Genomic DNA, 27,371 nt, shown 5'->3' on the forward strand with positions numbered 1-27,371 from the left:
GAGCCCATCTAAGAGTAAAAACCAAGTAGCAGTGCATACAGTGATTAGAATGGGTTGCTCTGCCAGCGGCTTACCTTTATCAATGCCACTCATGCACCAACTTAGCTACCTTTCCCCTGTGTGCCCAAAGGAAAAGCAACACGATGTTCAGTTCTCTGAGAAACAAAATTCCTATGAATACCTAAAAATGGTAATAAAATAAAGGACAAGCAGGGTTTAGGAAATTTATTTGAAGGCAACTGCCAGATTTATTTTAAGCCCTATGCTTAAAAATAAATCTAATTCACATGACTGACTTAAAATACTGGAGCCGGGAAAAGTCACTGCAAAAGCATTTTCACGAGATACCTGATGTCTGTTTCTCGTTTTTGTCTTTGCTATGTTCTTTAATGAAGACTTACTTCTTGATTTATACAGCGGGCTTTATATTTAAGTATTTCTCAGATCTAATAAAATGAAAATAGAAATAAGCATTTTTTGAACATTGTAATATTTTCCTAACCTCTGACTCACATCCTTAACTGGTAGACTGTTGAGATGTTGTATAATGTTTTACATAGAAAAAAAATACTCGGTTCATCGGTAGCATTTTCCAGTATGGGCTACAACATCCACACTTTCTGTTTTTAGCAATCCTTGATTTGGCCTATGAGCAAAAACCCTAGATCGACTAGAAACAAAGGATGGCTTCCTGTGGAAAGCGGCGAACGAGGCTGTCAGCTGGTTGAGTAAGCAGTCGTTCGCCCTCTCCCACCGCAGCCAGTGAGGCAATTGAACTCGGAGGAAATGACCATTATTTTCATGTTCCCCCTGGTTCTGATACAATCACAACTCTAAGGTTCACTCCAAGCTTTGAAGTTGGGCCGGCCGCATCACACACCCGAGAGAGAACTGGCAGGGGGTGTTGATGTGAAAAATCGAATGTGAACGACTCAAAAATACTGGTTTTCTTCTTTGAGATTATTTTGCCCCCCCTTTTTTTTTTAATTAAATGGAGCTTGACTTCTACTGACTGTATCTTCCGGAGTTCAATTTTTAAGGCTCCCCTGACACACCCGCTTGGCTCGGGAGCATCAGTGCCTCCCAGTTTCCCATCGAATCGCAAACAGAACGACCGCGCTGGGGCAAGGGAGGGCCGGCGCTGGGGGCACCCCAAAAAACCCACCCGCCGCTGCAAAACTGAAACGCCCGAACCTGCTGCCCCAAGGGCAGCCTGCCCCAAAGAACGCATCCCCCTAATAACGATAACGGGAATACAAGCACGCTTCCTTTAAGACTCTCCCGACCCGCTGCAGCCCAGAGGGAGCCGAGCCGGGGCCGCGGCCGGGACAGCGCCCCGAAGCTGCGAGACGCCCGCGGCCGCCGGGTCGGAGCCCGCGCCCCGCCCGGCTCCCAGCCCGGGCCGCCGCGCGCGCTCCCGGCCGCCGCGCGCCCCCGCCCCGCCCCGCCCCGCCGCGCGCGCCCCCGCCCCGCCCCGCCCCGCCGCGCGCGCCCCCGCCCCGCCCCGCCCCGCCTCGCCGCGCGCGCGCCCCCGGCCGGCCCCGCCCTGAGAGACGCCGACGTGCGCGCGCGCGCGCCGGCCGGTTCCCCTTCCGAACGCCCGCGTCGCGCATGCGCAGTGCGCGCCGGCCGTCTCCGTTTGTTTGAACAGGAAGGCGGACATATTAGTCCCTCTCGGCCCCCTCGCCCCACCCCCAGCGTCCGCCGCCGCCGCCGCGACTCGCCCTTTTCCCAGCCGGGGCCGCAGCCCCTCCCTGAGCTCCCCTCCAGCCGCCGCCGGGACCCGGCCCTCGTCCTGCTCGCCTCGGCCGCGTCTCCACGGCGCCGACCTCGCCCTGCCCCGCCGGGCCCCGCGCCGCCGCCGGGCAGCGGCCGGACGACATGGGAGAGTGAGCCGGCGCCGACCCGCGCCCGGCCCGAGCGATGCGCCGCTAGAGCCCGGCGTCGCCAGCGGCCGCGGCCCGCGCCCTCCAGGAGCCCGCGCGCCCGACGCCGGCCCGCTAGCCCGCGGGGCGGCGAGCTGCGCCAGGCCGGCGCTGGGATGCGCCCCCGGCCCGGGGTCTGCAGAGCCGAGGCCCGCGCGGCGCCGCGAGGGGCGGCCGGCCGCACCTGGTGACCCCGAGGCCCCGCCGCCCGAGGAAGCCCGTGGCCCGTGCTTTGCGCCGCCGCCGCCGGTACGAGGGTATTGTCGGAGCAGCAGCAGCAGCAGCAGCAACATGTCGACTGGGGACAGTTTTGAGACTCGGTTTGAGAAAATCGACAACCTGCTGCGGGATCCCAAGTCGGAAGTGAACTCGGATTGTTTGCTGGTGAGTGGCACGGTTCCCGCGGGCTCGTCTGGGGGTTGGTGTTGTTTTCATTCTGGTGAGCTGCGAAAGAAAAGGCATGTGTGAGCATCTTGGGAAACGACCAGACGTCTGTTCCCCGAGGAGTTTCGCAGTACCACGACGATCGCGCGGCGCGGCCCTTTTGGCCATTGCACTGGCTCTGAGTTAACTGCAGCGACTGCTGACTGCTCAGAACTTGTAGTTCTGACTCAGTTGTCAGCCCGCAAAGTACACTTGTAAAGTGCTGTTGTTACAGGCACCTCGCTGAAGCTACCAGGTGAGAGTGTGTAGTGTGGAATGGCGATTCAAGAGCATCAGCTTTTCCGACGTGTTTGGCAGTAATTTGGAGAAGACTACGGGTACAGAGATTAAAGTCCTAGGGGTTTAGATTTTAGACTTGGAAGTGACCGTGGAGAATCAATATTGAGGAAGTGATTTTTGAGCTGAAATGTCATTTCAGTCTGAAGAAACTTGGCTGAACTATCAAGTGTAGAAGCGTAGAAGCGCAAGATACCTGGTCATAGGTCGTTACGATGTTACCTTCCTTTACAGTATTGATGATTGCAAAAGTTCCACACGGTGGTGGCGCACTTACCCTTGTCACTTTTAAAATATTCTAAAGAAGCTCTTGTGGCATGAAAAGCCAAAATCCTATTTTAAAAACTGTTTAGTGGTTGATAGCATTCACAGTTTTCTGTAATTGGAGTTTAAGCCTCCTAATTTTTTTTGGCGGTACTTGGGTTTGAACTGAGGGACATTCTACCTCCGAGCTACACACCCAGCCTATTTTTTACGCTTTATTTTGAAACAGAGTCTCATTAAGCTGTGAAGGGCCTCACTAAGTAGCTGAGGCTGGGCCGGAACCGGCTATCCTCCTGTCTCAGCCTCCCAAGTACTGGGATTATAAGCAGGGCGCCACTACTCCCGGCTTTTTTGTGTGTTTGGGGGGGGTAGTGGAGATTGAAACCAGGGGCATTCTAACTCCCAGCAATACCTCCAGCTCTGTTTTGTTCTTTATTTTGAAACGGGGGGTCTCACTAAGTTGCTAAGTTGCGGAGGGCCTAAGTAGCTGAGGTTGGCCATGAACCTGGGATTACTCCTGTCTCAGCCGCCCAAGTACTGGGATTACAAATGTACGCGACTATGCCCAGCTGATCCTCCTAATATTACTAATTGTAAACTCTTTGTGAGTTTTTCCTTTTTCTTTACTAGCATAAGCTATATAATAGTACTATTTTGCTTTATATTTTGTGGTACTGGGGATTGAACCCAGGGGCATTCTACCTCTGAGCTACACCCCAAGCCCTATATTTATTTTTATTTTGAAACAGGGTCTCACTGGGTTGATGAGTCTCACTATTTGGTGAGGCTGTTCTTAACTCCATCCTTCCATTTCAGCCTCCCAAGTACTGGGATTACAGGCATGTGTCACCAGACCCGGTTTCAAGGTACTATTTTAGATCAAAAGAATATATTCCTTGAAAGCTTTATGGAGTATGTATATAGATAGAATTTATGGTGACTGTAGAGAATAAATGTTAGAGATGAACAATTGGAAAGAATAATGCTATTCAGAGAAATGCCATTTAAAAATCTCATTTCGTATAAAAGAGATTATTTGAGATTAACATGCTTCTCAGTTACTCTAAATAACTCTGTGTGATTTCAGTGTGTGAGGTTTCTCCCCAAAGCTTTCACGATGACTCTGAGCATCCTTGACTATGAAGTGAGAGTATTGTGAGTCATGTCTTTGACGTGACCCACCCACATTGTGGAGGCTCTTCATATGGAGAAACAGTAAAGATGGTTGATGCTTCATAAATTCAAAATATTTTATTGAATGAGAGAAATAAAAGGAATTAGGACTCATCCGGACCGTGGTGTACATCTAATTCTTTTAGTATTTATCCAGTTTCTGTGTATTTTAGATTGTTTTGCCTTGCCTCCCCTCCCCCACCCCCAGGGCTGGGGCTTGAACTGGGTCTGGGCCTTGTGCATTCTGGGAGGGAGCGCTGGCACTGCGCTACACCCTCAGCCCTGTGTTGCTTTCTGATCCCCTTGTTCTACGAGGTGGTGTTACAGGGAGGGTTTAGTAGCTTTTCTGTTTTTTCATTAGTTGTCTTTTCTTGTGCTATATCTTCATTTGGTGGGAACTTCAGAGATATTTGAGATGTGGAGGACACAGGTAAAACAAATGTCCCGGACTCTTTGAGAGTCCAGTCTATTTAGAAAAATAAGAATATCATGTGCATACAAAGAAAAAAAACAAGACAGATTGAGAAAATATGTGACAAGTTCCAAGTGACTGTTTAGGTGATATTTACATGCCCTTGGAAATAGAAGGGAAGGAGTCACTGAGTTGGGAGGCAAGGTGTGCTTTGTGATGGGGACAGGATAGAGGTTTTCAAGGGAGCAGAGAGTGACAGAAACAGAGGGTGGAGACGTGACTGGCTGTGGCATGTTTAGAGAAAAAGAAGATAAGATTAGAAGGATAGACTGGGCATAATGGTGAGGCATGAGTGCCAGGCTGAGGAGTTTAGGACCGCTGTGGGATGAATGCAGGAAGGGAATCTGGTAGTTCTGTGTAGAATGGGTTAGTGTGGAGAAGGAAAAAACAAAAACAAAACGTGAGTTTGGGGGAATTTTTAAATGATCACAATCCAGAAATTATTGAAGCATGAAAATGAGGAAGGAGTAACTTAGGGAGACCCTGTTTCAAAATAAAGAATAATAAAAATAGGGCAGGGGGTGTAGCTGGGATGGGTTCCATCACCAGACCCCCAAAAAAAAAAAAAAAAAGAGGAAGGAAAACTTGATGGAATTTGATTGGCGGATTTGAGAAGGAGAAGGGAGAACCAAAGAGAGGCAGTAGTCAGATGGCTCTAAAAGTGTTGCGCCTGGATTATAGGGAGAGTGCTGAAAACAGCAGTCAGGTTTGGAGTTGCTTGGAAAGAACAGCAAGATAGATCATTCAACCTTGGGTGTGTTGGGCGAGGGGATGGCGAGGCAGCCACCAGCAATGCCCTCAGACTGTTAGTGATAAGGAGCCGAGTATGTAGTGAAGATAATTTAGAAATCATTTGCACAAAGGTATGAATTGGAACTGACAGGGTGATAAAGGGAGAAACCTTAGAGAACCAAGAATGAAAGATGAAGGTTGAAAAAAGAGGAGTGAAGGGAGTGAGCAGTGAGGACCTGCCAGGGCACTGGTAGAGCCTGGACTTGTAAGAGAGCAGGGGACAGATCTGACTACTTTTCCTCCCTTGTGATCTTTTTGTTGTTGTTTAGTTTTATAACTTTATTGAAAGCTGTTATTAAAATCTTATTACTAGAATTTGATAAAGATTGGATTTTTTGGAGACAAAATCCTTTCCAGTGTTGTTGTATCTAGCATGAATGTTACTTGCATACTATTTTTGTTTATTGCTGAGCATTCATTCACTTATTTTGCTATTTAGAATGACCTATCAGTCATTTTTTTCAGTGAGTCTGTTTTTGCTCTTCACTACCTGAAATTATCTTGTATTATAGGGATAATCCCCCTTTCACAATGGCTGCTTTCCCTATTATTTTGATTTGTGCTGATTCATTTAACTGATTTTTTCCCCCCCTAGTACTGGGGATGAAACCTAGGGGCATTCTACCTCCAAGCTATACTCCCAGCTCTATGTTTTTATTTGGAAACAGGGTCTAAGTTGCAGAAGTAGCTGAGGCTGTCTGTGAACCGTGATCCTCCTGTCTCAGCCTCCCAAATGTTGGGATTACAAGTGTGTGCCACCACTCCCAGCTTAACTGATGTTTATTGAGTATATATTATGTGCTATGTAGGGTTCTCTAGTTCTTGATTTTTGTGTATGTGCATTTAAAAAAAAAGGTCAAATTATTCGCTCCTAACTAGATCCATTCTTCAGTAATGCAAGTTTCCTAACCATTTGGTTTCAGAACAGTTTGCTGGCAAATGTCGGTTTTCTTTTTTCTTTTTTTTCTTTTTTTTTTTTTTTTTGATACTGGGTATTGAACCATGGACATTCCACCGTCAGCCCCTTTTATTTTTCATGTTGAAACAGAGTCTCACTTAGTTGCTGAGGCCAGCCTTGGACTTGCAATCCTCTTATCTCAGCCTCCCAAGTCCTGGGATTACAGGTGTGCACCACCAGACCCAGGAGAATTCATCCATTCTTACAGCTTCAACTGCCTGTCGTCTGTTTTTGGCAGTCCTAGGACACACATTGGGTTGTTACAAGAGATTTTTGGTAGCATTTGAGATCCTCGATTACTGCTGTCAGCTCTGAATGCCCTGCCAGTCACATTGATCGCATTTGGGATTATTACTCTTCCTATTATTAGTATTACTGTTGGGGGAATGAGAAGACTTGACTTGTTAAATATTTGGCCCTTAAAACTACATCCCACCGTTGTTCATAATTCATGAATTAGTAGATTTTGTCAATGTCGGTTGCACGACTGGTTGGTTTGGACTAGACTTGTTCTCATTATTTTTGTTGTTTTGTTGTTCTTTTTAAGAGGTAGGGTCTTGCTGTAGTGCCCAGGCTGTGACCAGACTTCTGGGCTCACACAGTCCTTTTGCCTTACCCTCCCCAGTAACTGGGACTCCAGGCACGGGCCTGCCCAGTCTAGACTAAGCTATTTTGATGTTAGTGTGTTTCAAGAACATTTAAAAAACAAATTTATTTCCTAATTAATTTATTCTAAATCTTTGTATAGGATCTCAGCTTGGATTCAAATCTAGGCTTTGTCATGTACTTGCTGGAGGAATTTATTTATTTATCTATTTAGTACTGAGGATGGAACCCAGGGGCATTCTACCTCCGAGCTACACGCCCAGCCCTGTTTTTTATTCTTTATTTTGAAACAGGGTCTCACTGAGTTGCAGAGGGCTTCACAGTCCACGAACTGTGATCCTCCTGACTCAGCCTCCGGAATGCTGGGATTACAAGCGTGCCCACCTGGGATTACAAGCGTGCCCACCACGCCCGACTGCTGGAGGATTTTAGATGAATTATTTTAACCTCAAAGCTTGTAATGGGGGCGAGGTTATAGAACTAGGTTGTTGTAAGAATTAAAGAATACAGGCCAAACAGCGCAACATAGGGCATTTGGTGAGCATTTAGTAATTGGTAGCCATTATTATTGTCCTGTTTGGTAGTGTTGCTAGTATATGCCAGTCACTGCACAGAGGTTGGAAACTGATACTGTCTTCTGTAACTACAGAGTGATTTACCTGGCACCTCAAGCAATGCCCCTAAATCCAGACTCCAGCTGTGCTTTATTGAAGTGGCCAATCCAGTTATAATTGAAAATGCAAACATATAGATGGATTCTAGAGAATGGGGAAGAGTTTTTGGAAACTGTTAATTTAGTCATGATTTATAACAGACTGACATTGTACCAAGGGGTTAGATTGATATGAAAGGAAATTGGTGGCTACTTTGTTGAGATTTAGTGGTTCTCCTCTTTGTGTGCCTTTTATACTTTCAGTCTGTGTTCTGTAAATAGGCCTTGCGCTACAAGCATGCTGTGGGTGTGTAGAGAGGTGGCTCACAATAACAGCTGAGATATGAATTGGGTCATTCATTAAGAGAGATGTTTTTAATCTAGAAGAAGGAACCACATATAAGATTTTATAAGGCACAAAAACTTAATCCTCAGTTTAGATTTTGCATAATTTCATGGCTTATTTCATGGTTATTAGTTTCGATGGTATGTATTTATTGTGAAAACTACAGATTATAATATGTTGAATAACAGAATAGTCTCCATATTAGGAAATGCTACATGTGGAGTTCTGTTGCTGAGGTAACCCAGTAGCCTCACTTCTCCACTTCTATCCTTACAAAGCGATATAGCACCACACGCATGTATGTACGAGAAGATGAACAGGGAGTACTGCAGTTCACAATGGGAAATAACTTTTTTTTTTTTTTTTGGTAGTACTGGGGATTGAACCCAGGGGCATTTTACCTCTGAGCTATACCCCTCTAGCCCTATTTTTTTATACTTTATTTTGAAATAAGGTCTTGCTAAGTTGAGAAGGGTCTCACTAAGTAACTGAGGCTGGCTGTGAATCTGTAATCTTCCTGTTTCAGCTTCCTAAGTGCTGGTATTTCAAGCGTCACCACCACATCCGGCTTGGAAATCGTTTATTTATTTATTTATTTATTTATTTATTTTTTTGGTGGTACTGGGGTTCCTGGAAGCCCTTCTACCTCCGGGCTACACTCCCAGACCTATTTTTACATTTTCATTTTGGAAACAGGGTCTCCTAAGCCAGCGCGTGCGGCTGGCTTCGAACCTGCGCGATCCTCCTGTCTCCGCCTCCCAAGCGCGGAGATTACAAGCGTGCGCCACCACGCCCGGCGTGGAAATCGTTTATTTTTTAAAATGTGATTAGCACAGTGTGGTGAAAAGAACATTGGACTGGAAAGTCAAAGCATTGGCGTAGCTTTGTCTTGTTATTAACTTTCTATGCACCCAACTAAATCTTTTTCTTATCTGGACCTCACTTTCCCCATTTGTAGAATGAGGAGTAGATCAGATAGTTACTGATACCTTTTGTGTCTCTAAAAATTCCATAAAAAATTTAAAAAGTTCAACAAATCTCTGTTGATTATACTTTGATAACAAAATTTAAAAATTGTCATTAGTTTATGGTTTAAAAAGTAAAATTGAAGCTGGGCATGTTGGTACATGCTTGTAATCCCAGTACTTGGAAGGTTGAGACAGGAGGATTACAGGTTTGAGGCCAGCATCAGCAACCTTGTGAGGCCCTCTGCAACATAGTGAGACCCTGTTTCAAAATAAAAAAAAATAAAAGTTAAGGGTATAGCCCAGAGGCAGAATGCCTCTGGGTTCAATTCCTAATACAACAACAAAAAAAGAAAAATTAAAAAGTTATATGGTAGCCGGGTGTGGTGGCACATGCTTGTAATCTTAGCATTCGGGAGGCTGAGACCGGAGGATCACGGTTTGGTTCGTGGACAGCCTCAGCTGTTTAGTGAGGACCTCTGTAACTTAGACCCTGTTTCAAAATAAAGAATAAAACCGGGCGCGGTGACGCACACGTAATCCCCGTTTTGGGAGGCGGAGGCAGGAGGATCGCGCTGGTTTGAAGCCAGCCTTGCTGGTTTAAGAAACCCTGTTTCCAAATAAAAATATAGGTCTGGGAGTGTAACCCGGAGGTAGAAGGGTTTCCAGGAACCCCAGTACCACCAAAATAAATAATAAATAAATAAATAAATAAGAATAAAAAATAGGGCGTGGGGTGTAGCTCGGAAGTCGAATGCCCCTAGGTTCCACCCCCATACCCGCAAAAAGAAAAAAAAGTTTTATGATGTTATTTACAGTAGACTACATGATTAGGGAACCATCTTTGATAAGTGCTCTTTTTGGAACTAGTCCCTAAACTAATTGTAATTGTTATATTTGATAGTTATTTTTTGAATTTGTAACTTATATTCATAACCATAGAAAGTGGCAATTAAGACATTAATATATTTATTTATTTATTTACTTTTGGTGGTACTGGGGGTGGAACCCAGAGGCTTTCTACCTCCAGGCTATACTACCAGACCTATTTTCTATTTTATTTGGAAACAGGGTCTCACTAAGTTGCTGAGAGCCTAAGTAGCTGAGGCTGGCTTTGAACCTGTGCGATCCTCCTGTCTCAGCATCCTAAGTGTGGGAATTATAAGCGTGCGCCACCACGCCCGGCTCATTTGTATATTTAAAATGTATGTATGTATGTAGGTTTTTTTTTTGTTGTTGTTGTTGTTTGTTTTTTGTGGTACTGGGAATGGAACCCAGGGGCATTCTATCTCTGAGCTACGCCCCTCCCCCTCCCCCGCCAAGCCCTATTTTTTATAATTTAGTTTGAAGAAAGGTCTCACTAAGTTGCAAGGGCCTCACCAAGTAGCTGAGGCTGGCCACGGGGCTGCAATCCTCCTGTCTCAGCCTCCCAAGTACTGGGATTACAAGTGTACGCCACCACACCCGGCTTGTAGTTTACTTTTCTGATATTCTTGTCCTCCCCATTTAGGTTATGAAATATCGAGTACATTTATATTATACTTCCTAAACAATTAGCAGGAAGCTAGGTATTCAAATTAATGTCTAAAATCCAGTGTCTCAGAGAGGAGAAAGGCAATCTACTTATTATTATTAATTTTTTGTGGCACTGGGGATGGAACCTAGGGGCGTTATACCTCTGAGCTACACCACCAGCCCTATTTCTTATTCTTTGTTTTGAGACAGGGCCTCACGAGTTGCAAAGGGCCTCACTAAGTAGCTGAAGCTGTCTCTGAACCACGATCCTCCTGTCTCAGCCTCCCAAATGCTGGGATTACAAGTGTGTGCCACCATGCCTGGCTTTACTTGTATTATATTTTGAAAGGTAGACCTGCCTTTGCCCCTCTTTATTTATTGTTGTTGTCTTCGTTGTTGTAGTTACTGGGGAATGAACCTAAGGGCATTCTGCCTTGGGGCTACATCCCTCAGCCCCTTTACTTTTTATTCTAAAACAAGGTCTAAGATCCCTAGGGTCTCACTAACTCACTGAGGTCGACTGTGAACCTTCGCTCCTCCTGTCTGAGTGTACCAAGTCCTGGGATACAGGCGTGTGCCACTACTCTTGATGCCCCTCACAATGTATTGATCCATATTGATCAGTCTTTTGGCAAGAAATTGGAATTTCTCTCAGAATGTTGTTGGGAGCTAATTTTAAAACAGTGGACCATATCAACTCTTCTTTTTCCCCTGTGTTGTTATTTACTCATTCAACAAATGTTTAATTGGTATATGCTGTGTACTTGGTATGCTTTTAGGTAAAAGCAAACATAGTAAAAGCAAACCTGGGCAAAATTCCCATAGGAGTTTGTAGTCTGGAGAAAATGATTAATTACGTGTCTATCTCACTAGGGGTGGGATAAGGCTTAAAGAGGAGGTAAAAGATAGGACCATGCCTATCATTTAAAGTTTGGTATTATTTAAAGATTTGTAGTAAAGCAGCCTAAGTGTATACTTTTCAGATATGAGTCTGTACATTGTATCAGATTCAGTTGAGGAATTTTGGGAATCTGAGCCCATCACAGATGAACAAAATCGGAATTTTTTGGTATGAGGACTAGGATTCTGAATGGGATATGAAGTGTGTGTGTGTGTGTGTGTGTGTGTGTGTGTGTGTGTGTGTTATTGGAGACTGAACCCACAGGCATTCTGCCTCCAAGCTCTACTCCTAGCCCAATTTTATTTTTTATTTTGAAACAGGGTTTGCCTAAGTTGGCTAAGGGCCTCGCAGTTACTGAGGCTGGCTTTGAAACCTGGGATCCTTCTGTCTTAGACTCCCAAGTACTGGGATTACAAGCTCGCGCCACAGGCTTTGCTGATAAATGAGTTCTCAGACATACTGAAGTTTGAAGATTGTTATAGTTAAAAGAACATGGATTTGTTTTGTTTGATTTTTTTTTTTTTTTGAGCTGGACATTGACCCCAAGGTCATTCTACCTCTGGAGGTACACCCTGAGCTCTTTTTATTTTGTTTTAGAACAGGGTCTTGTTAGATTGCTGAGGCTGTGATCTTCCTTTCTCAGCCTCCCAAATACTGGGATTGCAGGTGTGTGCTATGCCTGGCTTTGCTTGGTAGTTTGTTTATGTATGTATTTACTTATTTTTGTGGTGCTGGACAAGAGGATCTGCATTTACGGCCAGTCTCAGCTACTTAGTGAGACCCTGTTTCAAAATAAAGAATAAATAAAAAATTGGGTTGGGTGTGTAGCTTGGAGGTAAAATGGTCCTGGGTTCCACCCCCAGCACCACAAGCAAACAAACAAACAAACTAGGATGGGAGTATAGCTTGAAGGTAGGATTGAACCTTGGAATATCCTATCTCTGAGCTGTACCTCCAGCCCTATTTCATTGTTTATTTTGAAATAGGTCTCACTAAGTTGCTGAGGCTGGCTGTGAACCTGTGATTTTTCCTGTCTAAGCCTCCCAAGTACAGGTGTATACCATGCCTGACTGCTTGGTATTTAGGGGTTTTTTTTTGTTTTTTTGCGGTACTGGGGATGGAACCCAGGAGCATTCTACCTCCAAGCTATACCCCCAGCCCTATTTTTTATTCTTTTTTTTTTTTGAAACAGGGTTTCACTGAGTTGTTTAAAGGGCCTAAGTAGCTGAGGCTTGCCCTGAACTGAGATCCTCCTGTCTCAGCCTCAGATGCTGGGATTACAAGCATGTTCCACCATGCCTGGCTGCTTGGTAGTTTTATAATGAAAAAATTCAAACATACACAGAAGTTGAACAGTGAACCTCTTACCAGATTCTGTATTTTTCAAAAAATTTTTTCTTTTTTTTTAGATATTGTCATTTCATCCTTAAATTTTTTCTATAGATATCTCTTTAAAAACAACAATAGAGGCTGGTGTGGTGGTGCACGCTTGTAATCCCCGCGCTTGGGAGGCGGAGACAGGAGGATCGCGCTGGTTCGGAGCCAGCCATGCTGGCTTAAGAGACCCTGTTTCCAAATAAAAAGTTAAAAAATAGGTCTGGGAGTGTAGCCCGTGGGAGTGTATCCCAGAGGTAGAAGGGCTTCCAGGAACCCCAGTACCACCAAAACAACAACAACAACAACAATAGAGCTAGGTGTGGTGGCACATGCTTGTAATCCCAGTACTTGGAAGGCTGAGACAGGAGGATTGTGTAGGTTTGAAGCCAGACCCTGTTGTAAAATATAAAACAGGTTGGGGTGTAGCCTCGAGGTTGAAGGCCCATGGGTTCCATCCCCAGTACCATGCAATACAAAAAAAAGTGGACATTTCCTTATATAACCACAATGGTCATTATGCCCCCCAAAATAAAAACCCCTTGGAATCATTAATTCCTAGTTTATATTTACATTTCCTTGAGTGTCTAAAACAGTGTTTCTTCTTCAGTTACTAATTAAAATCTAATTCTTCCTCCGGGCATGGTGGCGCACACCCGCGCTTGGGAGGCTGAGACAGGAGGATTGCACAGGTTCAAAGCCAGCCTCAGCTACTTAGTGAGGCTCTCAGCAACTTAGTGAGACCCTGTTTCCAAATAAAGTATAAAAAAATAGGTCTGGGAGTATAGCCCGGAGGTAGAAAAGCCCCTGGGTTCCACCCCCAGTACCCCCCCCCAAAAAAAAAAAAAATCTAAGTCTTCACATTCTACGTGTTGCTTTTGCTTGTTGGGCCTTTTTTCTTAAGTCTTCTAAATGTAGACAAGTTTCATTCCCCAGCTTCTCATCTCTTCCCAATGTCTTGTTGAAGAGACCTAGATTAGTGATATTATACCTTGTTTTACTTTCCAAATTTTTCTTTTTGTTTTCTTGATGTAATTTTACTTGTTCCGGTATCTATATTCTCTGTATAAATTGATAGGTCTAAAAACTTAATATTCAAGTTTTTGGTAAAGTACTTCATAGATTGAACCCAGGGGCATTCTACTTGTAAGCTACACCCCCAGCCCTATTTTATTTTTATTTTGAAGCAGGATCTCACTAGTTTATGAGTGTCTCACTACTTGCTGAAACTGTCCTCGAACCTGGGACCCTCCTGTCCCACTCCCAAGTGCTGGGATGCAAACCTTGCCACATGCCTGGCTGGATGTTTTCTTTTGTATCACATCAAGAGGCATGTACTGTCTGGCTGGCCTACCCTTCCTGGTGTCAAGGCTGTAAAATATTTCATTGACATTTCCCCTCATAGTTCTGTCCACTAGTGATTAGTTAAATCAGTTACTTTATTGGGAATAGCAAAATAACGATTTTCTAAATCTGTTATTTCTTTCACATTTATTACCTGTCTTTTTTTTGAAAAAGGAACTTTCACTCACCAACTAGGGCTGTTCAGTTACCTTGAAATCAAATCCTGATACACAGGATGAGTGCTACAGCCTTTCACTAATTGCCTCTTTGCAGAGGAACATACTTTGGAGCCTTGCTGTGATAGGCTTGGCACCGGCCAGCGTGGGTAATTTGAGGGAAGTTTAAGGAAAGGACTACTTACAACGGTATACACAATATTTAAGAAAGCTGGTGGGGATAGTGCAGTACCTCCGGGACTTATAACAGTGGGGAAGAGAGCTGCCACCACCTCTGAGCCTAGAGAGACAAGGGACTGGAGCGGGTGGGGCGTAGGTGTGCGCAAGAGGGCTGACGGGTTTTCAGTAGAAACGGGCGAGTTGGTCTGGCAGTTGGCAGCGAGGAAGCCAGGTGAATGTATCTTCTACTCTGTTCTCAGCCCTGCAGTCTCCTTCGGGGTCTCATTAACTGAAAAACTAGCATGCAAAAGAGCACATACAGCCCATAAGGGATAGCAGACAAGTTATAGCTAGCGTTTATTATTTACTTCCTCCTCTTTGTTATTTTAGGCATCATTATGGAAACATTAAAAATATTTTGGTGTGTTTCAGTCAGTCTTGTCATCATTGCTGGTACTCGTGTGTCCCATCTTTGACTAAGGGCAGCGTCTTCGTGTTAGCTCCCATGTTGTGTGTATATAACCTTAATAATCTTTGATGGGGCTTCCTTGTTCTTGGGACTTAATCTTGCAAGTTTCTTGTTCCAGCTTGGAAATCACCCATTCCTCCAGGAAACTACGCTTCTGGTGGGGCATGATGTCCTGAACACTCATTGCTACGAGGTTCAGATTGCTTCTTGTCCTTGTTCAGTGAATAGAGCTATATTTCATTTTTGAAAAGGGAAAAAAGTACTTTATACAGATTATTTGCCATCAGTTGGGCTATTTAATTTCAGGTTGTTTTCAATATTTAGTAATTGCTTTCCCTTTTTTGGTGGTACTGGGCATTGAACCCAGGGGCATTCTATCTCTGAGCTACATGTTAATTTTTCAATTTGAAACAGCCTCACCAAGTTGCTGAGGGCCTTGCTAAATTGCTGAGGCTGTCCTCCTATCTCAGCATCCCAAATACTAGGATTACAGGTATGGAACCCAGAGGGGCATTGCACCTCCAAGCTACATCCCCAACCGTATTTTTTTTTTTTTTTTTTTTTTTTAGTCTTTTCATTTTTGTACCAGGGTCTTACTGAGCTGCAAAGGGCCTTGCTAAGTAGCTGAGGCTGCCTGCGAACTGTGATCCTCTGGTCTCAGACTCCCGAATGATGGGATTGCAAGCGTGCGCCACCACACCCAGCTCTTTCTTTCCTTTTTAATGTAATTTTGTTTTTGTGTTTGTACAAACACCTACATGGCTTAAAAGTGAAAATTATGGAAAATATTCAATTCTCACTTCCGTCTATGTCTTCTCCATCTTGTTCTTTTCTCTTTCCCATTTTATGCTTTTTTAAAGTAAATGTTCAGTGTTTCTTATAAATAAAAGTAAGCACATGTACGTATATGTATAAGTTCATACTCATATTTCTATGCCTTTCTGACACAAGAAGTAGCATGTCTCGTGCCCTGCCTTTGTACAGAGATGTCCATTCCTTTGGGTGGCTGCGCAGCTGCAGTGTTCCATTCTGTGGCTCTTAACACTGCTCAGTCTCCTATCAGTGGACATTCGTGTTGTTTATAATCTCGGGCTGGTCGGGAGTAATAGTGCACATATGTCAGTTTACATTTTGCCAGGGAATTTTCAGATTCCTATAAGTGAGATTGCAAGGTCAGAGGTGGCACATGCATTTGAGAGTTTGTTCCTTGTTGCAGTATTTGCCATCTTCTAGGAGTCGTTCTATTTCACTTTGTTTTTGTTTTCAGTGTTGGGGATTGAACTCAGGGTCATTCTATCTCTAAGCTACACTCCCAGCCCTATTTTTTAATTCTTTATTTTGAAACAGGGTCTCACTAAGTTGTGGAGTAGCTGGGATTGGCTGGGAACCTGTGGCCCTTCCTGTCTCAGCCTTCCAAGTACTGGAATTACAAGTGTGCCCCACTACGCCCAGTTTAGACATTTGAATGTTAATTGCTGAAAAGTACATTCTCAGTATAATTTTAATTTGTATTTTCTTAAAACAGTAAGCTTTAACATTTTTCATTTGGTTTTTGAACCCCACCTAAGGCCAGCCACTTGTTAGCCTTATGATTTGTGTACAGAAGTTCTTAAGAGTTTTAATATTAAAATAATTTTTTTCAAGATTATACATAGTCTCTCATATGGCTGTTAGGAATACTAAATCCTCTAATGTATGCAAAGTGCCTTTTATAGTTCCTGGTATTCAGTAAATTTTAGCTATCGTTATCACCATCATGTTCATCATTATCTGTTTTCATGATTTTCCTTGGGGAAAGAGGACTTTTGTGTTGACCAAGTGATTATTCCCCCCCCCCCATGCCTCAGGCCAGTTTCTTATTGTGTGATTTTGGAACAAGTTATGTAATTTCTTTGAGCTTGACTTATTTAATCAGCCAAATGAGAATTTCATAGGTTTTAATTATCAGGATTAAATGAAATATTTACTTGTAGTGCCATAGTGACGTGCACTGGTAGTGTGTGAATAGTTACTATCCCCCTGGCTTTTCCTGTACATTATTAGATATAATGAAAGTTCCACTATAGGTAAAGATACTACTGGAAACTTGGGAGGGGAGTAAAATAGGATGTCTTTATTGAATCTGATCTTTGATTTCTATTATTGCTTTTTAAAATCCAAATTTTCAATTTAAAATTATATTATTCAATTTAAAAAATTACATTAAAATATATATAGGTTGTGTGTGGTGTGTGTTTTATTGGGATTGAACTCAGGAGCATTCTACCTCTCGAGCTACACTCCCGGCCCTATTTTTTATTTTGAAATAGGGTCTCACTAAGTTGCTGAGACTGGCTGCCCTAACCTGGGATCTTCCTGTCTCAGTCTTCCAAGTTCTGGATTACAAGTTTGCACCACCACATCTAGGGAAAATCCAAATTTTCAACTTAGCATTCTTGGATTAGTGGGATAGCCTAGCTGTTTCCAATATAACCCATATTCTATCTTCTCTCTCTTTTCTTTCTCTCTTTCTTTCTTTCTCTTTCCTTTATCTCTTTTTTTTTTTTTTTTTTTTTTTTTTTGCGGTACTGGGGATGAAACCCAGGGACATTCTACCTCCAAGCTACACTTCCAGCCCTATTTTTTATTCTTTATTTTGAAACAGGGTCTCAGTGAGTTTCGGGGGGGGGGCCCGCACGAAGTAGCTGAGGCTGCCCTCGAACCTTGATCCTGCCGTCTCAGCCTCCCGAGTGCTGGGCTCACAAGCCTGTGCTTTTTGCCATGAGGACTCGCCTGCCTATTTTCGTAGTCCTAATTCCCACCATTTTCCAAAGCAGACTGTTCTCCAGGTAGATTTTCTTGCTCTCTGAAGTAGCTTACTCTTTCCTACTTTTGCTCTACTATTTCCATAGCCGTCATTCTCCCCTGGAGTTCTCGCCGGTGTTCTGCTTCCTTTTTTCATAGTTGTAGTCTGACATAAAATACAGCTGTGGTACACTGCTATTTCTGTTTTGAAATATTAGTATTTGTAGTCTTAGCTGGGTGTGGTGACACATGCTTGTAATCCCAGCACTTGAGAGGCTGCGGTTCGAGGACAGCCTCAGCTACTACTTAGTGAGGCCCTTTGCAACTCAGTGAGACCCTGTTTCAAAATAAAGAATAAAAAATAGGGCTGGGGGTGTAGCTTGGAGGTAGCATGCCCCTGGGTTCCATCCCTAGTACTGCCCCCCCAAAAAAATAGTATTTGTAATGTTTCATGTAGTTTAGAGCTTAATCATAAGCTGGTTGTGGTGGCACATGCTAGCAGTCTCAGTACATGGGAGGCTGAGACAGGAGGATCACGGGTTCTTGGCCAGCCTCAGCTACTTAGCGAGGCCCTCTGCAGCTTAGTGAGTCCCTTTTTTCAAAATAAAGAATAAAAAATAGTGGCCGGGCGTGTTGGCGCACACTTATAATCCCCGTGCTTGGGAGGCCAAGACAGGAGGATCACGCTGGTTCAAAGCCAGCTGCGTGCTCTGGCTTAAGAGACCCTGTTTTCAAATAAAAAAGTACAAAAATAGGTCTGGGAGTGTAGCCCGGAGGTAGAAGGGTTTCGAGGAACCCCAGTACCACCCCCCCAAAAAAAATAGTGCTAGGGGTGTAGCTTGGAGTTGTACAAAAAAAAAAAAAAAAAAGAAAAGAAAAGAAAAAGAAAAAGAGCCGGGCGTGGTGGCGCAGGCTTGTAATCCCTGGGCTTGGGAGGCTGAGACAGGAGGATCCTGCAGGTTTGAAGCCAGCCTTGGCTGGTTTAAGAGACCCTGTTTCCGGATAAAATATAAAATAGGTCTGGGAGTATAGCCCGGAGGAGGAAGGCCCCTGGGTTTCATCCCTAGTACCAAAAAAAAAAAAAAAAAGAAAAGAAAAAGAATTTAATTATAACTGTTTTGTATGTTAACCACTCTGATTGAAAATTCCTTTAGATCTAGCCATAATTCTGGATGATATTATTCTGTTAATACTTGTTAATTGTTATGATGATTATCTCTCCCATTCTCCCATTCTTTCTTTTTCAATTAGGACTCTTTCAGTTATAAAAAATAAAACTCGCTGGGCGTGGTGGCGCACGCTTGTAATCCCCGCGTTTGGGAGGCAGAGACAGGAGGATCGCGCAGGTTCGAAGCCAGCCGCGTGTGCTGGCTTAGGAGACCCTGTTTCCAAATAAAAATGTAAAAAGAGGTCTGGGAGTGTAGCCCGGAGGTAGAAGGGCTTCCAGGAACCCCAGTACCACCAAATAAATAAATAAATAAATAAATAAATAAATAAATAAATAAAACTCAGCTTGAAATTTGTATGTAAAAAGAATTTATGGATTCAGGGAAACTTGATTCCATTAAAGGTAAAGGTTCAGTTGAATTTAACAAGTACTGGAACTGAAACTTCAAACTTACACAAGCTTTCTTTCTGTATTCTCTAATTCTTTCTTTCCTCCTTTTTCTTCTCTCTCTTTTTTTTTGGTATTGGGATTGAACTCGGGGCATTCTGCTTCCAAGATACACCTCAGCCCTATTTTCTTTCTATTTTTGAAACAGGGCCTTGCCAGGTTGGTGAGTCTCACTACCTGCTGAGGCTGTCCTTGAACCTGTGATTCTCCTGTCTCAGCCTCCCAAGTACTTGGATCACAGGCGTGCCCACATGCCTGCCTTCTCCTATTCTTCTTTATGTTGAGATCATTCTCTCTGGTTGTAGACTGGTGTTATTACATGTGGAGATGTGGCTGCCCCAGCACCAGAGCTGTGTACCTGACAGCTTCAGCTCTGCTCACTCACCGCTCTGTATCCAAGTCTAGACCTCTGCAGGAAGGATCGTTAAGCCGTGGCCGGCCCACTTCTTAACTGAGCACTTGTGCTGGGAGGGTAGTCACACGAGCTATGAGAGCAGGCAGTGTCCAGGAGGATGGGGGCAATGGGGCAGGATACCATAGACAGCCTTTATACTGACGCTTTCTCCTTCCCCCTTTTCTTTGATCTTAAATAAGTCACTTAAACTCTCCCAAACAGCAGTTTCCTCAGTCTATAAAATGAAGTAAAATGAAGTTAACTACTTCATAGGTTGGTGATGACAACAAAATGATACAAGCTCCCCCCCCCTCCTTCTCCCTTGCTCTCTCTCATCTATCTATCTATCTATCTATCTATCTGTCTATCTATCTATTTTTGCGGGTCTGGGGATGGAACCCAGGGCCATTCAACCTCCCAGCTACACCCCCTGCCCTATTTTTTATTCTTTATTTTGAAACAGGGTCTCCCTGAGTTTGCGGAGGGCCTCACTAAGGAGCTGAGGCTGCCTGTCAGCCTCCATCCTCCAGTCTCCGCCTCCTGAATGCTGGGATGACAAGCGTAGACCACCACGCCCGGCTTCTACATTTTTTTCTTATAGCAGTGTTTGAAACTTCACAAAACCAATAGTGAAGTCTGGTTAAGAGTGGCTGCCTTTTGGCCTTGACTCACATCCTGTGTTCACCTGGCTCCGAGGCTCTTCACCTGCAGGAGCTCCTGCCACTCCAGGCGCCAGCTAGCCTCCTGGCATCGCCCGCTTGGTCCCACCCCCACCCAGCATCTGCAGTCTTTTTACGTGGTAGAGGAGGAAGAATCAATGACTTCATATAGCTTTTATAGTTTTAGACCAAGTATCATTATTGTTGTTGTTGTTAAATTATAATTATTATTTGAATAAAAACGGTGGGCTTGTTTTATAATTGTGGCATTCAGCTCTTCTCTCTCTCTCTTTTTTTTGGTGGCACTGGGAATTAAATCTGGAGGGCATTCTACCTCAGCTCTTTTCATTTTTTGTTTTGAAGTAGGGTCTAACTAGGTTACTGAGAGTCTGGACTATGCACTGCTGAGGCTGTCCTCCAACCAGCAGTCCTCCTGCGCAGCCTCCTCAGTCCTGGGGTTACAGGTGTAATCCCATGCCTGGGTTCTCTCTTCCTTATGATAGTTCCAGAGTGACCACAAATCTAGTGAATTGTGGGCTGGGAGTCTATTACAAGCTTCACATCTATGTTAATTAGGAGTCTGGATTATAAGGGATTAAAAGCCCTACTCAAATTGCTTAACCAGTTAAAAAAAAAAAGTTGCCTCTGCATAATTCCTAGCTAGATTCTAGGGTCAGTGGTGTCTTGATTTAGAACTCAAATGATGTGTCTAGAAGCTGAGTTTCCAGATCTGCTTTTTGGTTGTTTCCCTTCTCAGGTAGATAGCTGTGTTTGCATGATGGTTGCCAGTAACTTCTAGGACTTTTTTTTTTTTTTAAGGCACAGCAGAAATAAAAATTCTTTTAAAATATAAAAAGAGTTTCTGATTGACCTAATCAACTCAGATCTTGTACCCATATTTGAGCCAGGCTTAGTGATTTGAAAAATAGTATGCAAATAATTTAAGTCAACTTCAGTCTCAGCACTAGGGAAATTGGAGTTCATTTATCAAAAGAGAAAGAGAAATGAACACAAATAGCATATACCTCTTTAAATGAAGACCCCTCGCCAGGCTTGGTGGCACATGCTTGTTAATCCCAGTTGTTGAGAGGCAGAGACGGGAGGATGCAAGTTCTAGGACAGCCTCAGCCAATAAATAGGTTCTCTTCAACCTAGTGAGACCCTGTTTCAAAAATAAAAATAAAATAGAGATGATGTAGCTCGGAGGTAAAATGTCCCTAGGTTTAATGTCCACACACAAAAAAAGGAAAATTAAATGAAGACTCATCAGTAAGGGAAATCCAAATAGTGAGTTTTTTTTTATTTTTTTGGAAGTGGCTTTAAATAAGTTTATTGTTTTTGTTGTTGTTCTTTTGCAGTACTGAAGGTGGAACCCAGGGGCATTCTACCTCCGAGCTACACCCCTGGTCCTATTTTTTAGTCTATATATTTTTGAAACAGGGTCTCATTGAGTTGTGAAGAGCCTGGTGCACCCGGCTTAAATAAGTTGGTTTTTTTTTTTTTTTTTTTTTTGGTGGTACTGGGGGTGGAACCCAGAGGCTTTCTACCTCGGGGCTACACTCCCAGACCTATTTTATATTTTATTTGGAAACAGGGTCTCACTAAGTTGCTGAGAGCCTCACTCAGTAGCTGAGGCTGGCTTTGAACCTGCGCGATCCTCCTGTCTCAGCCTCTCATGCGCTGGGATTATAAGGGTAACACCACCATGTCCATCTCCTTAAAGACATTAGATTATTGACAGCCAGTTACCAAAGACTGTGAATTTAAGACCACCAACTGAGCCAGGCGTCCTGGGGCATTCTTGTAATCCTAGTACTTGGGAGGCTGAGACAGGAGGATCACAGGTTCAAAGCCAGCCTTGGCAACTTAGATAGGCTCTCAGCAACTTATGGCTCTGTTTTCAAATAAGAAGTAAAATTGGGTGGGGAGTAGCTTGGAGGTGGAAAGCCTCTGGGTTCAATCTTCAGTACTGGGGGCAAAAAAAAAAAAAAAGACCACCAACTGGGATAACATTTGCTTTTTTAAGGGAAGGATGTCTTTTTGCTGCTTTACCTTGGAGATATATATAGTGATTTTTTGATATGTCTGTCGGGTCATATCAGAACCAAATACAGATCCTTTTTTTCTTGGGTGCTGGGAATTGAACCCAGGAGCGTTTTTTCTCTGAGCTGTATCCCAAACCCTTTATAATATTTTTATTTTGAAACGGTCTTGCCCAGTGAGTTGCTGAGGATGTCCCTAAATTGCTGAGGCTGGCCTCAGACTTGTGACCCTCAGCCTTCCAAGTGCTGGGATTGTAGGCGTGCGGTACCATTCCTGGTCAAATGCAGATTCTTGTTCTTTGCGCAGCCTTAACGTAGACACTTGGGAGTGGGAGAGGTCTGCTGGGGTATGTTTTTTAATAGGAGCTGGGTGATCGCATAGCCAGGCTTGGGTAGTTGCCAAGTTGCTAGACATTATGCCTCCTAAGTACCTCTTTGGGGAGCTTCTGTGTGTAAATTGAAGTAGGAGCAGGTGGGAAAAGGCTTGCCTTCCATTTCAGACATTCTTTTCTCTTTTTAAAAGTGTGGTTAAAGGAAACACCATGCTATGTGAAAGAGGATGAACTTCTCACACTTGCTGGGAAAGCTGCCTTTATTTTGTTTGTTCTGATTGTTTTTTAGATGAGGTATCAAATTTGATTTAGAATCCAAATAAGGTGATCCTTACTCGTAGTCATGATTTTAACCTCCCAGTACCTTGTTCCTTTGCCTGCTATATGGAAAGACATTGCTGTTTTGTATAGTAACTTAGGAAGAAATGTTCTAATGTAAAAAAGCTAGAAAAGAATAGTTTATAGACAAACTTTCACAAATTGAAAAGACATTGGAAATTTACTGTTGCTAGGAAATTGAATTTTTTCTACATAAAAACAAATTTTGATTACTAATGGCTGTTAGGTTTCTGAGCTTTAAAATTTTGGGGTTCTGATGCTTTACATGTAAGCTCCATGACGATAGGTATTTGATTGTATTGATTGCTGATGTATCAGTAATTCTTGGGACAGTGCCTGGACCATTGTAAGTTTTCAGTAAACATTAGTTGTCAAGTTACCAGAAATATCTTTTGCTTGTTTGTTTCTGTGACAAAGGTTGTCATGTTAAGAGATAGGGTAAGCCGGGCGTGGTGGCGCACGCTTGTAATCCTGCGCTTGGGAGGCTGAGACAGGAGGATCGCATGGGTTCGAAGCCAGCCTCAGCTACTTAGTGAGGCTCTCAGCAACTTAGTGAGACCCTGTTTCCAAATAAAATATATAAAAGGTCTGGGAGTATAGCCCGGAGGTAGAAAGCCTCTGGGTTCTACCCCTAGTACCACAAAAAAAAAGGTAGAATTGGTAATTTGTTTAAATCTAAACTGTATTTTGGAAGATAAGGTTTTCAGCCTACAAATGTCTAGATGAGATACCTCATAGTTAATACTTCTTGCTATGTCTGTGGACTTAGACTGAGCAACCAGGAGCCAATAATGTCTATTTTTATATTTTTGCATATTTATTATTTAATTTAATCTTTTTTGTGTATGGTACTGGGGATGGATGCTAGGGGCATTCTACCTCCTAGCGGTACCCCCAGCCCTATTTTATTTTTTATTTATTCACTCATTTATTTTTTTGTGGCACTGGTGAGTGAATCCAGGGGCATTTTACTTCCAAGCTTCACCCCCAGTTCTATTTTATTTTTATTTTGCTAGGTTAATGAGAATTTCACTATTTGTTGAGGCTGTCCTTGAACCTGGGATCCTCCTTTCTCAGCCTCCCAAGTACTAGGATTACAAGCTTGTACCACCATATCTAGCTCTTATTCTTTTAAGAAATTTTTATATTTACTTTTTTTGTGGTACTGGAATGGAACTCAGGGGCATTCTACCTCCACACCCGCATTCCTATTTTATTTTTTAGAGTTGCTGAGGCTGGCTGTGAGCTCGTAATCTTCCTGACTTGGCCTCCCAAGTACTGGGATTACAGGCACGTACCAGCAGGCCTGGTTTATTCTTTTTATTTTGAAACAGGGTCTTGCAAAGTTACTGAGAGTCTCACTAAGTTACTGAGGTTGGCTGCTAACTTGCAATCCTCTAGTCTCAGCATCTGAAGTACTGGGATTACAAGGTATGCCACTATGCTAAGCATTTCATTTAATCTTTACAACAACCTCATAGGTCGCATGAGGCAGCTGTTACTGCCACTTTAGAAATGAAATTAAGCCTCAGAAAAGGTAAATGAATCCCCTAAAGGTATATAGCCAGTAAGTGGCAGGCTTGGGAAGAGCATCAAAGTTCAGTATGCCACAAAGAGAAGTGTTTGTGTGTAGGGAGAGCACTTTGTACACAGAATATACTAAACACCTAATTAAATTGCCTGAAAAGTATAGGTGCCAGTAAAGATAGAGTGACAAGATGGGATATATCAAATTGTACAGAAAAATCTCTTTTTTTGTGCTACTGGGGGTTGGACCCAGGACATTCTACCTTTGAGCCACACCCGCCCCCACCCCCAGCCCAGCCTTTTTATTTCTGTGTTTTTTTTTTTTTTTTTTTTTTTGTGGTACTGGGGGTGGAACCCAGAGGCTTTCTACCTCTGGGCTATACTCCCAGACCTTTTTTATATTTTATTTGGAAACAGGGTCTCACTAAGTAGCTGAGGCTGGCCTCGAACCTATGCGATCCTCTTGTCTCAGCCTCCCAAGTGCGGGGATTACAAGCGTGCGCCACCACGCCCGGCTTTTATTTCTGTTTTGAAACAGGGTCTTGCTAGGTTGCTGAGAGCCTCACCAGTTGCTGAGGTTGACCCAGAACTTGTGGTACCCTGTCTCAGCTCTCCAAGTCCTGAGATTACAGGCATGTGCCACCGTGCCTGGCTCAGTATGAATCTTAACAAGGATCTATTGAAGAGGTTGGAGGGGGAAGGTACGTCCTGTGGTACTTTATCTTAGAAGCAGTTGTCTAGAACTTGACAGGGTGAGGTAGGAAAGCCAGCTCTTTGACTTAACCGGTAATGTGTTGTAAAATTAAAATAGCTCCCCCCCAAACCCTGTCTTTGCTGCATTTGACATGTCTGGAAATAAGTGTTGATAGGCCAGCTAAGCTAGTCAGCGTACTGATCTGAAGTACAGTAAGGATGAATAGTTCTGATGGTGGTGATTAATGGCGCCATCATGCAGATCATTAAATAGACAGTAGTCACATTTTACCAAATTGGTGTGAAGTAAAATATGGGGTGGCTTTTGGAAAATGTTAAAAGAATATCTATTTGATGAAGAGTTTATTGTCCCAGGTGAACATTTATCAGGGGCTTGGAATGGGAATTGACCACAAAGAAATATGAGGAAACTTTATAGGGTAATGGAGGTATTAAATTCCTATTTGACGAAGAGATTAATGGTCCTAGAACAGAACTGAAGTTTTTCATTTCTTTTTATTTCCTTCTTTTTTATTTTGTGGTACTGAGAATTGAACTCAAAGGCATTTTTATCTCCCAGCTATACCCCCCGCCTTATTTTGTTTTTTATTTTAAAACAGGGTCTCACCAGTAAGATTGTTGAGAATCTTACTACTCGCCGAGGCCATCCTTGAACCTGCGGTTTTTCTGTCTTTTCCTCCTCAGTACTGGATTACAGGTGTGCGCCACCGCGCCTCGCTCAGCTGAGCGTTTGTTAATATGGCCTTTGAGTGTGAAGAGGTCTATGTGTGGACTCCTCCTGTGGATGTGCCACTTGGGGAGGACCTGTGTTGACTGGGTTTTAAAGGATGATGGCTGGGATTCAACTGGTAATATTTGTAGCAAGTAATAAAATTGGAGCTTTTAGGTAAAAACTAGAATTTTTGAAACCTAGATCTGCCACGATGAGCTCGGCCAGCTTCCTGAGGCTTGAGCACTTCCCTGTGTGTGGTGACGATCAAGGAATCTTCTTGGATCACATGAAGGAATCCATCAGCATTTGAAAGAGCGGCATAACTCAACAGCCAGTATTAAACGGCCAGTATATGATGCTACAAAATCAATTATGAACGAAACATTTAAAGTGCAAGATAGCCGGGCGTGGTGGCGCACGCTTGTAATCCCCGCGCTTGGGAGGCGGAGACAGGAGGATCGCGCAGGTTCGAAGCCAGCCGTGCTGGTGTAAGAGACCCTGTTTCAAAAATATAAAATAGGTCTGGGAGTGTAGCCCGGAGGAAGGAGGGCTTCCAGGAACCCCAGTACCACCAAAAAATAAAAAAATAAAATAAAGTGCAAGATAGACCAGTACATCTTAATGTTGTAAACTGAGTGTGAAAGTTCATTGATAAGGTTTCATACTTTGCTTTGGAACTAACCTTTAGAGCCGGGAGTGGTGGCACGTGCTTGTGATCCCAGTACTTCGGAGACTGAGAGGGGAGGATCGCAGGTTCACGGCCAGCCTCAGCTACTTAGTGAGACCCGCTGCAACTTAGTGGGACCCTGTTTCAAAATAAAGAACAAAAAATGGGGCTGGGGTATAGCTCAGAGGTAGAATGCCCCTGGGTTCAATCCCCAGTACTGCAAAAAAAAAAAAAAAGTTAGTAACATTGTAATGGTAATATAAAAATTCTGGCTTGATCTGTTCATTCTACTATAAGAGAATACCAGAGACTAGTAATTTATAAAGACCAGAATTTTTTTTCACAGTTCTGGAGGCTGGAAAGACCATGGTCAAGGTGCCAGGAGTTTGGTTGTCTGATGAGTGATAGGTTTCAAGTTTTGGTGCCTAGCATGCCACGTCCTACAGGGAGGAACGCTGTGTCCTCACCGTGGCAGAAGGCAGAGCCCTTGTGGCCTAAACACCTGCCACAAGGCCCACTTCCCAACACAGCTGAATTGAGGTAGAGTTCTGAGCACATTAACTGGGCATGGCGACACATGTCTGTGATCCCGTACCTGGGAGGCTGAGACAAGAGGGTCTCAGTTTTGAGGACAGCCTCAGCAGTGAAGTGAGACTCTCAGTAATCTACCCAGACCCTGTTTTAAAACAAAAAATTAGCTGGGCGCGGTGATACACCCTTGTAATACCTGTGCTTGGGAGGCTGAGACAGGAGGATTGCACAGGTTCGAAGCCAG

At 43.5% G+C, this 27,371-nt stretch overlaps 1 protein-coding gene across 1 annotated transcript in view; it reads left to right on the forward strand.

Annotated features, from left to right (window-relative positions):
* Positions 1-2,216: 2,216 nt before the first annotated feature.
* ROCK1 (Rho associated coiled-coil containing protein kinase 1) overlaps positions 2,217-27,371 on the forward strand; it is a gene marked incomplete at both ends in the record, with an annotated part of 146,004 nt that continues 120,849 nt past the window's right edge. The window contains one exon of the mRNA XM_080714719.1: positions 2,217-2,309. Coding sequence (XP_080570845.1) covers positions 2,217-2,309 — 93 coding nt within the window. The remainder of the gene's footprint in view (positions 2,310-27,371) is intronic.

Source organism: Muscardinus avellanarius (assembly GCF_963383645.1).
Source record: "Muscardinus avellanarius genome assembly, chromosome: 17".
NCBI classification, from domain to species: Eukaryota; Metazoa; Chordata; class Mammalia; order Rodentia; family Gliridae; genus Muscardinus; species Muscardinus avellanarius.